General features: G+C 64.0%; 1 protein-coding gene across 1 annotated transcript; it reads left to right on the forward strand.

Moving 5' to 3' along the window:
* The first annotated feature begins 1,062 nt into the window (after positions 1-1,062).
* Positions 1,063-11,951, forward strand: KANK2 (KN motif and ankyrin repeat domains 2). Its single transcript, XM_077838932.1, has 11 exons — positions 1,063-1,099; positions 1,772-3,187; positions 5,784-5,882; positions 5,989-6,088; positions 6,357-6,548; positions 7,044-7,131; positions 9,304-9,523; positions 9,697-9,839; positions 10,292-10,492; positions 10,806-10,904; positions 11,682-11,951. Exons 1-11 carry the CDS (start codon positions 1,063-1,065, stop codon positions 11,742-11,744), a joined length of 2,658 nt encoding a protein of 885 aa, XP_077695058.1. The 3' UTR covers positions 11,745-11,951.
* Positions 11,952-12,338: the final 387 nt, after the last annotated feature.

Raw genomic sequence — 12,338 nt, forward strand, 5'->3', positions numbered from 1 at the left:
GGACTCCTGGGTTCTCTCCCTGGCTCTGGGAGGGGAGTGGGGGCTGGTGGGTTAGAGGAGGGTGGGGCTGGGAGCCAGGACTCCTGGGTTCTCTCCCTGGCTCTGGGAGGGGAGTGGGGGCTGGTGGGTTAGAGCTGGTGGGGGTTGGAGCCAGGACTCCTGGGTTCTCTCCCTGGCTCTGGGAGGGGAGTGGGGGCTGGTGGGTTAGAGCAGGGTGGGGCCGGGAGGCAGGACTCCTGGGTTCTCTCCCTGGTTCTGGGAGGGGAGTGGGGTCTGGTGGGGGGTCAGAGCAGGACTCCCCCCAACAGGTCCCAGGCTCCACACTGGGTGGGGGACCCTGCTCTGGGCTCCAGGCGTGGATGGAGTGGGGAAGAGACCCCCTGCAGTCGGAGGGGCTCTTGGGGGAGGGAGTGGGAGGGAGGGGGGACGCTGTGGGTCAGTGGGAGGCCATGTCCCCGCCCCATGACTGGCTGAGCAGGCTGGGGAGGGGACACCCCGTAGGACCCCCCAGCGAGCGGATGGGGGAGGGCAGGATCCATGCTGCTGGCTCAGGGCCCAGCCTGGCGGGGCCAGGAAACCAGACACAGCAGATGGGAAAGTGCTGGGGGGGTCTGGGCGCTGGGTCACTGGGAGGGCGAGAGCCAGGGGCGGGGCGGGGCAGACGGTATGGGGCCTGGAGAGTCAGGCTTTAAGCAAACTGGGATCGTGGTGGAGGGGAGCGGGGCTGGGAGCCAGGACTCCTGGGTTCTCTCCCCGGCTCTGGGAGGGGAGGGCGGCTGGTGGGTTAGAACAGGGGGGCTGGGAGCCAGGACGCCTGGGTTCTCTCCCCAGCCCTGGGAGGAAAGTGGGCGTGTAGCGGTTTGAGGCAGGACTCCTGGGCCAGCCAGTCCCCTCGAGGCTGGGGGGTCCTGGAGCTAGATGGGCCCCCTGGTCGGTCTCCTCCCCCGGCCGTGTTCCCAGCCACGTCACTGCCTCTTGTTGCAGGTCGTGGGGCTGCGTCTTCCCGCTTGCTAAGGGCTCCCCGGGTTTCGGTGACGGGCTGAGGCGGGGACCCGGGCCAGGATGGCACAGGTGCTGCACATGGAGGCCGGTTTCCCAGGTGAGTGCTGTGCTCAGGGTGCAGGGAGTGCAAAGACCTCTGGGCCCGCTTTGCAGAGCTCAGGTGTGAAACCAGGAGTCCGGGCCAACGTCTGCCCCCAATGCGGCTTCAGTCGAACCCAAGAGCCTCGCTTCCTGTCCAGTGCAGCGGTGCTGTGGGGTGTTAGTCAGCTGCTGTGCCCCACCCCAGAGGTGGCTGCACTCTACCCATGAGACAAGGAAGCTGCCTGGGCACCTATAGATGGTAAATTAGTTTTCTAAGGACCTTTGGGTTCCTCCAGGGTGCAAGGCGCTGAATAAATCCAAATCCCAGGGGCCTAACGGTGTTCCTGGTTTCTGTTCCCAACTCGGGGAGGGGAGTGGGGTCTAGTGGTTAATGTGTGTGTGGGGAGCGGGGCTGGGAGCCAGGACTCCTGGCTCTATCCCCAGTTCTGGGAGGGGAGGGGGCTGGGTGCCAGGACTCCTGGGTTCTATCCCCAGCTAGGGGAGGGGAGTGGGTTAGTGAGGCAGGGGCTGGGTGCCAGGACGCTGGGGGTCTAGTTACTGATGCACTTGGGGGTAACGTTCTCGTGGCTCAGTTTTTCTCTCTCTGCAAACAGGGATGGGGGCGGGGCGGGGGAGTCAGCTAACGCCTGTGCACCCCCACTGACCCCTGCCCTCCCCCGGCTTGCAGGGAAGCCCACCCCCACCTCCCCCGCCGCCTTCGGGGCCCAGGAGCCGCAGCTGCCCTACTCGGTGGAGACGCCGTACGGCTACCGCCTCGACCTGGACTTCCTGAAGTACGTGGACGACATCGAGAAAGGCAACACCATCCGGCGGGTCCCGGTTCACCGGCGGCCCCGCCACAGCTCCCTGCCCCGCGGCGCCGGCTCCTGGTGGACTTCTACCGAGTCCCTGTGCTCCAACGCCAGCCTGGACAGCCGCCACTCCTCCTACTCCTACTGCGCCCCCGGCTTCTACCCCCCGGGCGGGACGGGCGCCTTCAACGCCCGCGTGGAGAAGACCCTGCTGGACGCCCGCAAGAAGCTGGAGGACCAGGCGGGGGGCCTGGGGAGCCTGCACAGCAGCGTCTCGGGCTCCACCAGCTCCCTGCTGGGCGGGCAGCCCCCCGGCGCGCAGGCCGGGTTCACCCCGCTGGGCTCGGGGCTGTCCACGCCCGTGTGCCCCAGCCCCGGGCACCTGCAGCATGTGCGGGAGCAGATGGCCGTGGCCCTGCAGAAGCTGCGGCAGCTGGAGGAGCAGGTGAAGGTGATCCCGGTGCTGCAGGTGAAGGTCTCGGTGCTGCAGGAGGAGAAGCGGCAGCTCAGCGTCCAGCTGAAGAGCCAGAAGTTCCTGGGCCACCCAGGCGGGTTTGGGAAGGGCAAAGCCAGGGGCGAGCTCTACATCGAGATCCCGGAGGAGGGCAGGGGCGGGGAGGGGGCCACCTCCCCGCTGCGGGGGAGCCGGAGGCTGGATTCGGGGGGCTCGGCCCCCCTGAGCCCCCCGCCGGCGGCAGAGCGGAAGGAGGTGAGGTCGGTGGGGGTGGGGACGTCGGAGCCGGGGGACCGGCGGAGCGTGGGGGTGGGGGTGAGCGAGCAGGAGCTGGTGCCAGAGGGGCAGCGTCAGGCCGCGCTCGCCCTGTCGGCCAAGGTCGCCGTGCTGGAGAAGCAGCTGCAGAAGGCCCTCCGGGAGCTGCAGGGAGCCCAGCAGAAGCTGGCGCAGCCGGGCACGGCCGGGCAGGAGGGGGCCGCAGGGCAGCGGCGGGCAGAGGGACGCCCCGGCTGGCAGCAGCAGGAGGTGCCCGTCAAGGCGGACACGGTCAAGGTGATCCAGGTGCAGCGGGAGCCGGAGATCGCCGCCAGCAAGGCCACGGGCGTGGCCCACCGGCCGCAGCGGGCACAGAGCCTGGAGACCAAGGAGCCCTACGCTAGCCTGCGGGCCCTGACCCGGGGGGAGCCGGGGACGCCGCCCCAGGCCGTGGTGGTGGAGACGGCCTTCCCCGTCCACGCCGCCGCGCCCCACGCCGCCCCCATCCACGGCGTTAAGAAGATCAGCATCGTGGCCGAGCCCCGCGGGGAGGAGACGGGCCCGGGCGGTGGAGCCTCACCAGGTAGGGCCCAGCGCAGGCATCTGTGGGGGGGTGGGAGGGCTCCCTGTGTCCTTCCTCAGGGGCTCCCCAGCCCCTGGTCAGTGCTGGGGTGGGGATTATTGGGGGGCAGAGCTAAATGGGAAAGGCCCCGTGTCCCATTCCCCACCCCCCTGAGCCGGCCTGTCCCCCCGTTCCCCCACCTATCCAATGCAGTGCCCCCCAGGGAAAGGCTGCATGTTCTGGTGAGATCTGCACTCGTCCAACCAGCCCGACCTAAACTGGTTTGAAAGGCCAGCTATGGGGCATGTCTACATGGCGCAGCGAGGTGCGGTCTAACTGGCCGCAGCTCTGGCGAGTGAGCGGTGGGTAGGAGTCGAACACAAGTTAGCAGATCAAGGTCATAAGGGCGTCTGGAGTTTAATGTGACCTCCAAATTCCTCTTGATTAGGCTCGTTACTCAAGTTAAGGGTAAGAAGACAGCTGGGTTTTGCAGGGAACAACGGGCCCTGAGTTCATACCTTGTATTACAACAAGGTCCATCGATTAGAACCAGGCTCGGAAGGGTCAGATTTTTCTCAGGGACTGCCGATGTCATGGCACGGACCCAGCCGAAAGATCTCGCCCACGGCAGTCAGCGAAGGGCACAGGCGGGCGAAGCCAGCGAGCCGCTGCTTGAGACTCCGTCGGCGTTCGACTTCAGGCTGCTCCCCCGGGCTTCTTGGACCTGTGCCCCAGGCGGTTTGGGTTGGACCGGTTGCAGCGTGTTCCCTTTTGGACGCTCGGCGGCTGCAGTAAAAAACAATTCCTGCCTGCCCCTCCGTAATATCCCACCAGCGGGGAAACTGCAAAGCAGTGCTTGGACCCCGTCAGCCAGCGCAACTGGGGAAACCGAAATTGATAAAAATAGAGAAAAGATGCTTAAAAATAAACTTTGCCGGCCATCAAAATGAGTCCAAAATAAACCCGCTGGCTGTCGAGCCTTGCACGGCCAGCTGGGCCGCAGTGAGCGTGGGCTCCAGTCTCCTGGGGAACTCGGGCCCTGGGACTTCGGGCATTAGAGGGAGATCTCGCCAGAACCCAGCCCGTGTTGAGTTTAAAATGTCCAGCGTCCGTCCCCGTTGGAACCAGAGCAGAATCCGGTGCCGACGGCTCCTGCAATAACAGCGCTGGCCGTCCCCCGTCTCCTGCCTGCCCGAAATCGCTGGGGGACACCGCTGGCCGTCCCCCATCTCCCGCCTGCCCGAAATTGCGGGGGGACACCGCTGGCCATCCCCCTCCTGCCTGAAATCGCGGGGGGCCACCGCTGGCCGTCCCGTGTCTCCCGCCAGCCCAAAATCGCGGGGGGAGGGGCACCGCTGGCCGTCCCCCGTCTCCCGCCTGTCCGAAATCGCAGGGGGTTGTTTGGAGAGGATGGTTGGGGCCAGCTGCTTAGAGCAGACGAGAGAGACTTTAAGCAGCCTCCTCCCTGGGGAGATCAAAGGGGGCTGGGAATCCAGGAGCCTGGCGAGCTCTGGTTCTTTTCAGTCCTTTCCCGGCGGCTGGATGGATAAACGCACTTGCCCCCCAGTCCCGTTGCCCGTGCCTCTGGGGTGGCTCCAGGCTTGTTTCCTGGGGCCCCAGCTCTCTCCACAAATGTCCAGCCTGTCCTTGGGGGAGGGGGTCTGAGCCTCTTTAGCTCCTTCCCCTCTCCCTGTCTTGCCCAGACCCCGGGTCACTTCCAGCAGCCTTGGGGCTGCTCTACCTCATGCATGGCCGAGCAGAGAATACCCATAATGTGCTCTGGCCTTGCCCCTGACCCATCCCCCTACACCAGGGAGCAGCAACCTCAGAGGGGCACTTCCACCACGGGGGCGGGGCGAGCATCACTGAGAATCGGGCCCCTTCTTGTTGACTGAGGGGTCTCTGGTCTCACAAGTGGAGTTGGGGGGGGATGGATGTGGGGGGCAGCTGGCCTAAACCTAAGAGCTGGAAGGCGAGATGGGGGCTGGCTGGGGGGAAGGCCTGGGATGGAGCTGGGGGGTGGGGTGGGGAAAGGGTTGTGCGGGGCTGGGAAACCACACAAGACAGTGAGTGCAGCGCAGGACACCTGGGTCCCTTCCCAGCCCTAGCTGGGGCTTGTAGCTTCATGGCTAGAGGTCCTGGGAGCCCGGACCCCTGGGTCCCCCTCCTGCCCAGGGGCTCTGGACTGCTGGAGCTGAGGCCGGAGCGTGAGATTTGATTAGCGTCCTTGTTAGTTCACCATTACCATGAGCCGGGCTCATTGCATCACCCAGTGTCGTCCCCCCAGATTGCCCCACCTGCCGGGGGGGGGGGGGGGGCTAGAGGGTGGAACGGGACCTGCTGGGGAGGCACTGGGCCCATGGATGCAAGGATTGCTGCTAAGGGGGGGCGGGGGGTCTCTGATCCTATCTCCCAACCAACCCCCACCCGAACCTCTTAGAGCCCCTCCCCCACACTCCACCATCCCCCTGCCCGCTGGGCACCTGTCACAGCCTTGCCGGGCCAGGCCCAGCCGGCATCTGAGCATCTCCCCTCCCCCGTCAGCCAGCCCAGGGTCAGTGGTGCCACCTGGGCATGGGTCTGTGTCTCTAACTCTGCCCCCCTTCGCCCCCCCCAGAGCCCCCCGGAGCCCCCCAGAAGCCAGAGGCTGCAGTCGCCCCGGACCTTGTCCCAGCTCAGCCAGCTGCACCGTGTCCAAGCAAGGCAGAGGACCCAGGTGAGGGGCACGGTGGGCCAGGAGCTTCAGGAGCGGCCAAGGGGCTTCAGGGGTGGGGGGCTCGGGCCGGTCTCTGATCCTGGCCTCTCTGCTTGTCTCCCCGCAGCCCCGGCTCAGGGGGGCGTCAGAACTGGCACGAAGCGGCAGGAGGAGGCCCCGGAGATGGCGAGCAAGAAAAGTCTCCAGTTTGTGGGTGTCAACGGCGGGTAAGGAGAACTGCAGAGCAGGAGGAGAGGGGGCTGGTGGCCAGGACTCCTGGGTTCGCTTCCTGTTTCAGGAAATGGGGGTCTAGTGGTTAGAGCGGGGTGGGCGGGGGCTGGGTGTTAGGACTCCTGGGTTCTATTTGCCAGCTGTGGAGGGGAGTGCGGGTCTAGCAGTTAGAGCAGGGGGGCTGGGAGCCAGGACTCCTGGGTTCGGGGAGGGGCGCGAGGCCTGGTGCTGCCCTGCCAGCTCTGACCCCACTCCCCACCTCAGGTACGAGTCCACTTCCTCGGGCTCCAGCACGGCCGAGAACTCTTCTGACAACGAGAGCACGGAGAGCGAGTACCATGAGGCCAGCGAGGGGCCCCCGGCGGGGCAGGTGCTGGCCCCCCAGAGAGTCCCGGCAGAGGGCAACACGGCGACGGCAGGGGAACCTCCCAGCACGGCACAAGGAAGCACCACTGGGTAACTGTACAGGGGTCTGCGCCCTCGTGCAAGGGGAGTGGGGTTGGGGGTTAGACCAGGGAGCCAGGACTCCTGGGTTCTCTCCCAGCTCTGGGAGGGGAATGTTGTGCCAGGGATTTGTCTGGATCCTAGCTGGGCTAACGCCTTCAGCACCTGGTTGGGCTCTGCCCCCACCCAGCTGGGACTAACCTGGGCCCAGGCTGGGCTCTCGGGGCTGCAGCCGGAGCCGGGATCATGCCCTGAGCAGCTGGCTTCTTGGCTTCCGTCTGTCCTGAACCATGCCTGGGGAGGGCAGCTCTCCCCTCCGGCCGCCTTGCCCTGGCCCTGCTGCCCGTTAGGCCCAACATAACCCTCGGATGCCGCTTTCAGGGACCAGCCCCCTCTGCAGGACTCACTAGAGTCCCTGACTCGTCCTCTCATCCCCCCCCCAGATTCAGGAAACCCCCCCCAATGGGTTAGACCCCACTAGCCCCCTGCTCCCACCTCTCGTTGCAGGACAGGACTCAGCCCAGAGTTGTTAGCGGCCTGTGAAACCCTGCAGAAGTACCTGGAGAGCCCAGACCTGCTCATGGACAAGGAGATGGTACGGAGAGATAAGGGGCCCGTGCGCGGGTCTAGAACCTGGGACCTCAGGGTACGACAGCCCAGGCTGCTTCTGCCGGAGCTATCGGATCTAGAGCACCTGCTGTTCACAGAGTGGCCACCGTGTGTGTGGTGGGGGGGGACAGCGAACTATCCTGGTGCAGGCTGTGGGTGGAGGCAGGACTCCCGGGTTCTCGCTGCTTTCTCCTGGCAGAGGGCTTTCCTCAGCGAGCCCAGAACACACCCCGCCAGCCTGGGGCAGCGAGACACGGCCCAGCTTCCTGCCCGGCAGGTGGTTTAATGGACGTGGAGGAACGAACAAGAATAATCCCTAGAGCTCAGGTCCCTTTGAAAAGCAGGTCACAGAATCGTCATCTAAGAAACCGAGGCACTGGGAGGGGATGTGACCTGCCCCAGCTCATCCAGCGGGCCTAGGGCAGAGCTGGGAGGAGATCCCCGGGCTCCTGAGGGCCAGGGCAGTGCGCTACCCTTTAGGCCATGCTGCCTCCCTTCACACTGCCGTCTTGGCTAGCTGCAGGGAGCACCCCGAGAAGGGCCAGGGGTTATACAACATGAAGCCTGGCCAAAGAGCCCGCAGAGGGGCTCAAACAACCGGGAAATTCCCCGGCAGGATTCTGCCAGCGAAGCAGAGCAGCGCCGGGAGGTGAAAGTGACCTGGCCTTAAAGTGAAATGCGGCACCTCGTTCATGTCAGCTGAGAGAAACAGGGTGGGGGGATTGAAACAGAGCAAAAGCGGGTGCCAGGCAAAGATTTGCTCCTGTTAATTCTTTGTACTAGGGTTAGAGGGTAATGACCCCAGCCAAAATCAGGGCCCCATCGTGCTGGGTGCTGCACAGCCCCTGGCTGAGACTGGGGGGGTCTAGTGGTCAGAGCAGGGGGTCTGGGAGCCAGGAGTGACAGGTTCAGTCACAGAGACTCCCTTGGGACTGTCACCTGATGTGCTGAGACTTCTGAGCCCGTTTTCCCTGCCAGCTTGGGACTCCAGAACCCTGCCTTGTCGAGCCAGACATGCCAGCCTGCTGCAACCCAGACCCAGGGTCTGAACCAGGCCCCCAAAGCTGCAGACGTAACTGAAAACAGCTCAGCAAGTGCTCCTGTCTCCAGCACCCAGACACCCAGCTCCCAGTGGGATCCAAACCTCAAATAAATCTGTTTTACTCTGTATAAAGCTTATACAGGGTAAACTCATAAACTGTCCACCCTCTATAACACTGATAGCACAGCTCTTTGCTCCCCCAGGAATTAATCACTTACTCTGGGTTAATTAATAAACAAAAGTGATTTTATTAAGTATAAAAAGTAGGATTTAAGTGGTTCCAAGTAATAACAGACAGAACAAAGTGAGTTACCAAGCAAAATAAAACAAAACACACAAGTCTAAGCCTGATACATTAAGAAACTGAATACAGGTAAATCTCACCCCTAGAGATGTTCCAATAAGCTTCCTTCACAGACTAGACTCCTTCCTAGTCTGGGCCCAATCCTTTCCCCTGGTACAGACCTTGTTAGTTCCCGTTCAGGTGGTAACTAGGGGATTTCTCATGACTGGCAGCCCCCTTTGTTCTGCTCCACCCCCTTTTATAGCTTTGGCACAAGGTGGGACTCTTTTGTCTCTCTGGGTCCCCACCCCTTCTTCTAAATGGAAAAGCACCAGGTTTAAGATGGATTCCAGTACCAGGGGACATGGTCACATGTCCTGTGAGACCCCTCAAGCCTTCATTCTTCCAGGCCTGACTCACAGGAAGGCTTGCAAGTAAACAGAGCCATCTACAGTCAATTGTCCTGGTTAATGGGAGCCATCAAGATTCCAAACCACCATTAATGGCCCACACTTTGCATAATTACAATAGGACCTCAGAGTTATATTTCATATTTCTAGTTTCAGATACAAGAACGGTACATTCATGCAAATAGGATGACTACACTCAGTGGATTATAAGCTTTGTAATGATACCTTACACAAGACCTTTTGCTTAAAGCATATTTCAGGTACATTATATTTACACTCATAAGCATATTTCCATAAACATATGGAGTGCAACATCACACCAGGACTCCTGGGTTCTGTCCCAGCTCCGGGAGGGGAGTGGGGGCTGGTGGCTAGAGCCTCCAAAAGCTCGCGGGCGACACCCCTCTCCCCATCTCCCCCCAGAAGGCCGCCTACACCCTGGTGCTGCAGGACTGGCTGCAGCTGTCGTGCCACAGGGAGGCTGCCCCTGAGGCCGTGGGGGGGCGCCTGGCCGCGTACCGCGCCCTCTCACCCCGGCTGCTGGAGTTCATCCTCAACATGGCGGACGGGAATGGGAACACGGCCCTGCACTACACCGTCTCGCACTCCAACTTCCCCGTGGTCCAGCGCCTCCTGGAGACCGGTGAGGGGCCACAGAGGGGAGAGTGGGGGCTAGTGGTTAGAGCAGGGGGGGTGTGGAGAGCCCAGACTCCTGGGTTCTATTCCAGCACTGGGATGGGGGTGGGGGCTAGTGGTTAACAGAGCAGGGCAGGATGGGGGGGGTCTTCTCTCTACTGACTCTGTTTCCCTCCCCAGGCCTGTGCAACGTGGACAAGCAGAACAAAGCGGGCTACACGGCCATCATGCTGACGGCGCTGGCCGCCACCCGCTCCGACAAGGACATGGCCACCATCCAGCAGCTGCTGCAGCTGGGCAACGTCAACGCCAAGGCCAGCCAGGTGTGGGCGGGGGCAGGCCAGGAGCACGGGGGCGCGGGGGACTGGCCAGGGCGGGGGAGGGGGAAACAGGCTGGGAGCGTGGGGGGCTGGGGGCTGTCTGGGGAGTGGGGCTGGCCAGGAGTGCAGGGGGCTGGGGACTGGCCGGGGGGGGCGGGGGTTGGATGAACTAGCCTGGGTTCAACCCCTTCCACCCCACCTGGCCCATGCCTCACCCCACGCCCTTCCCTACGGACTCCTCCCTCACCCCCCCAGCTCGCTCTCCCCCCCCACCCACTGACACCCCCCCACCCCTCCTGTCTCCTGTGGACTCCTCCCCCTATAGATCTCTCCTGAGATTCGCCCCCCCGTCCTCCCTCCCGCATCAATCTCTCCCCTCGCCCTGAGTTTCCTCCTTCCCACCTGCCCCCATGGATCAATCCCACAAGCTCTGCCTGACCCCGGGCTCCCCGCAGGCAGGGCAGACGGCCCTGATGCTGGCCGTGAGCCACGGGCGCCAGGACATGGTGGGGGCTCTGCTGGCCTGCGCGGCTGACGTGAACCTGCAGGACGCCGACGGCTCGACGGCCCTGATGTGCGCCTGTGAGCACGGCCACGCCGAGATCGCCCGCCTGCTGCTGGCCACGCCCGCCTGCCACGTGGGCCTGGCCGACCACGTGAGTGCCCAGCCCAGGGACTTTGTCAGCATCCCCGGCTTGGTAGCTTAAAGGGGGGCCCTCGAGGTGTGGACGGGGGGAGACCCAGCTTTGCAGATACTCCGAGGGGTGTGGGGGGAGCTTATGCAAATGTAGTGATGTCCTGATTTGCATATTGGCCTGTGCGTCACCCACTGCGGAACCATTCCCCCACGGGGTGGGTGCTAGCTGCTTTGGGGCAGCCAGAGGGGCCAGGAGCATCAGAGGGGGGGCAGCTGCGGAGACGGGACAGGTCACCCCAAGCAGGCGCCCCTGACCCCGTCCCCCCCGGCAGGACGGCAGCACGGCCCTGTCCATCGCGCTGGAGGCCGGGCAGAACGACATCGCCGCCATGCTCTATGCCCACATGAACTTCGCCAAGCCGCCTTCCCCGGTGAGTGATGGGTGTGCCCCCCACCCCCGCATGGCCCCCCTGGGTGCAGACAGAGCCCGGCCCGGGGCGTGTAACACGCACCCCCCCACACTGATACAGATGGAGCAGGGCCATGCCAAGGGGCATGTCCAGCTTTCCCAGGCTTGGGCCCTGTTTTTCGGTGTCTCCTGCCGGCTCCCCCAGCCCCTAGTGGCTCTAGCTGGGGGGAGCCGTGGGGCAGCGCTGCCCCGAAAGAGGGAGCTCTGGCTGCCGGGCGTCTGGGAGCCCCGACGATGGGGCAGCGAGCGAGTCAGGCAGAGCTGGGGGCCAGCAGCCCCTCGGCACACAGCAGGAGCGGGGTGGGGCAGCTCAGTGCCCAGAGCCCCTCTGGGAGACGGAGCCTGCAGGGGCTGGTGTCCTCTCCCAAGGGTGGGATGGGGGGACAGTGTCTTGGGTGAGGGGGAGGCCTGGGCGTGTCTCACACACAAAGACACCTGCAGATGCAGACCGAGCCGGGTGGGCTGCTTCTGGAGTGGTCGGCGCGGCTTAGAGCCGGCTGGCCCCCGGGTCTGGGCCGTTATCCCCGGCTCTGAGAGAGGTTCCCTGAGCACGGCTGAGTGGACGACCTGGGCTGGGACTCAGCAGCCCTGGGTTCGAATTCTGGCTCTGTTGTGCATGAGCAGTGGCGTGTCCTGTGCCCGCTCCATGCCTCAGTTTCCCCAGCTGTTAAACGGGGACAGGGAGCGGGCGGACGGGGCCAAGGCCGGGTCAACACTGAAGCCAAAATGTTCTTTCCAGGGGACCCCAAAGCAGCCAAAAGCCGAGACCGCAGCAGCCGTCCTGCCCACCGAGGCTCAGTAGCGGAGGAGGGACCTGCCGTGTTTCTCCCCCCTCTCGCTGGCAGCAGGGGGCGGCGTTTCCGCCCAGGCAGCCCCGAAGACAGCGATCGAGATGTGGGGGGAGGAAGGGGGCGGGTCTCGAGGGAATGCCGTCCACCCCAAGCACTGAAACTTATGACGGCCCGTCCCTCCTGCGGTCCGAGCCGAGCCACTGGAGCCCCTGCGCCAGCCAGAGCCGGGGGGCGGCTGCTGCTGGCTGGGGGGAGTTGGGATGGATGGTGGGGGGCAGCAAGGACATGAGACAAAGGAAGCCGGAGACAAGCTCGGGGGCGGAAATCGGGCAGCTGCATTTTCTACGTCTCCACTGGATTAGGTCCCACAGGGAAGGACCCGCGACTGTGGGCCCTGCCACAGCTGGTTTGATAGGCTCCGCTCCAGCAGCAGCTGCATCGCCCTGGCCTGCTTCTGGCAGACACGGGATTCCCGTCCAGGGACCATTCCTACACGCCATGGAAATTCACGCGAGCCGGGAGCTCCCCTCCCCTGTCCCCCCATTGGACTGTAGCTGGAGACGGGGGGCTCTTTGGTGCATTGTGGGTACTCCGTCCATCTTCAG

The sequence above is a fragment of the Eretmochelys imbricata genome, chromosome 20, assembly GCF_965152235.1.
Source record: "Eretmochelys imbricata isolate rEreImb1 chromosome 20, rEreImb1.hap1, whole genome shotgun sequence".
NCBI lineage: Eukaryota > Metazoa > Chordata > Testudines > Cheloniidae > Eretmochelys > Eretmochelys imbricata.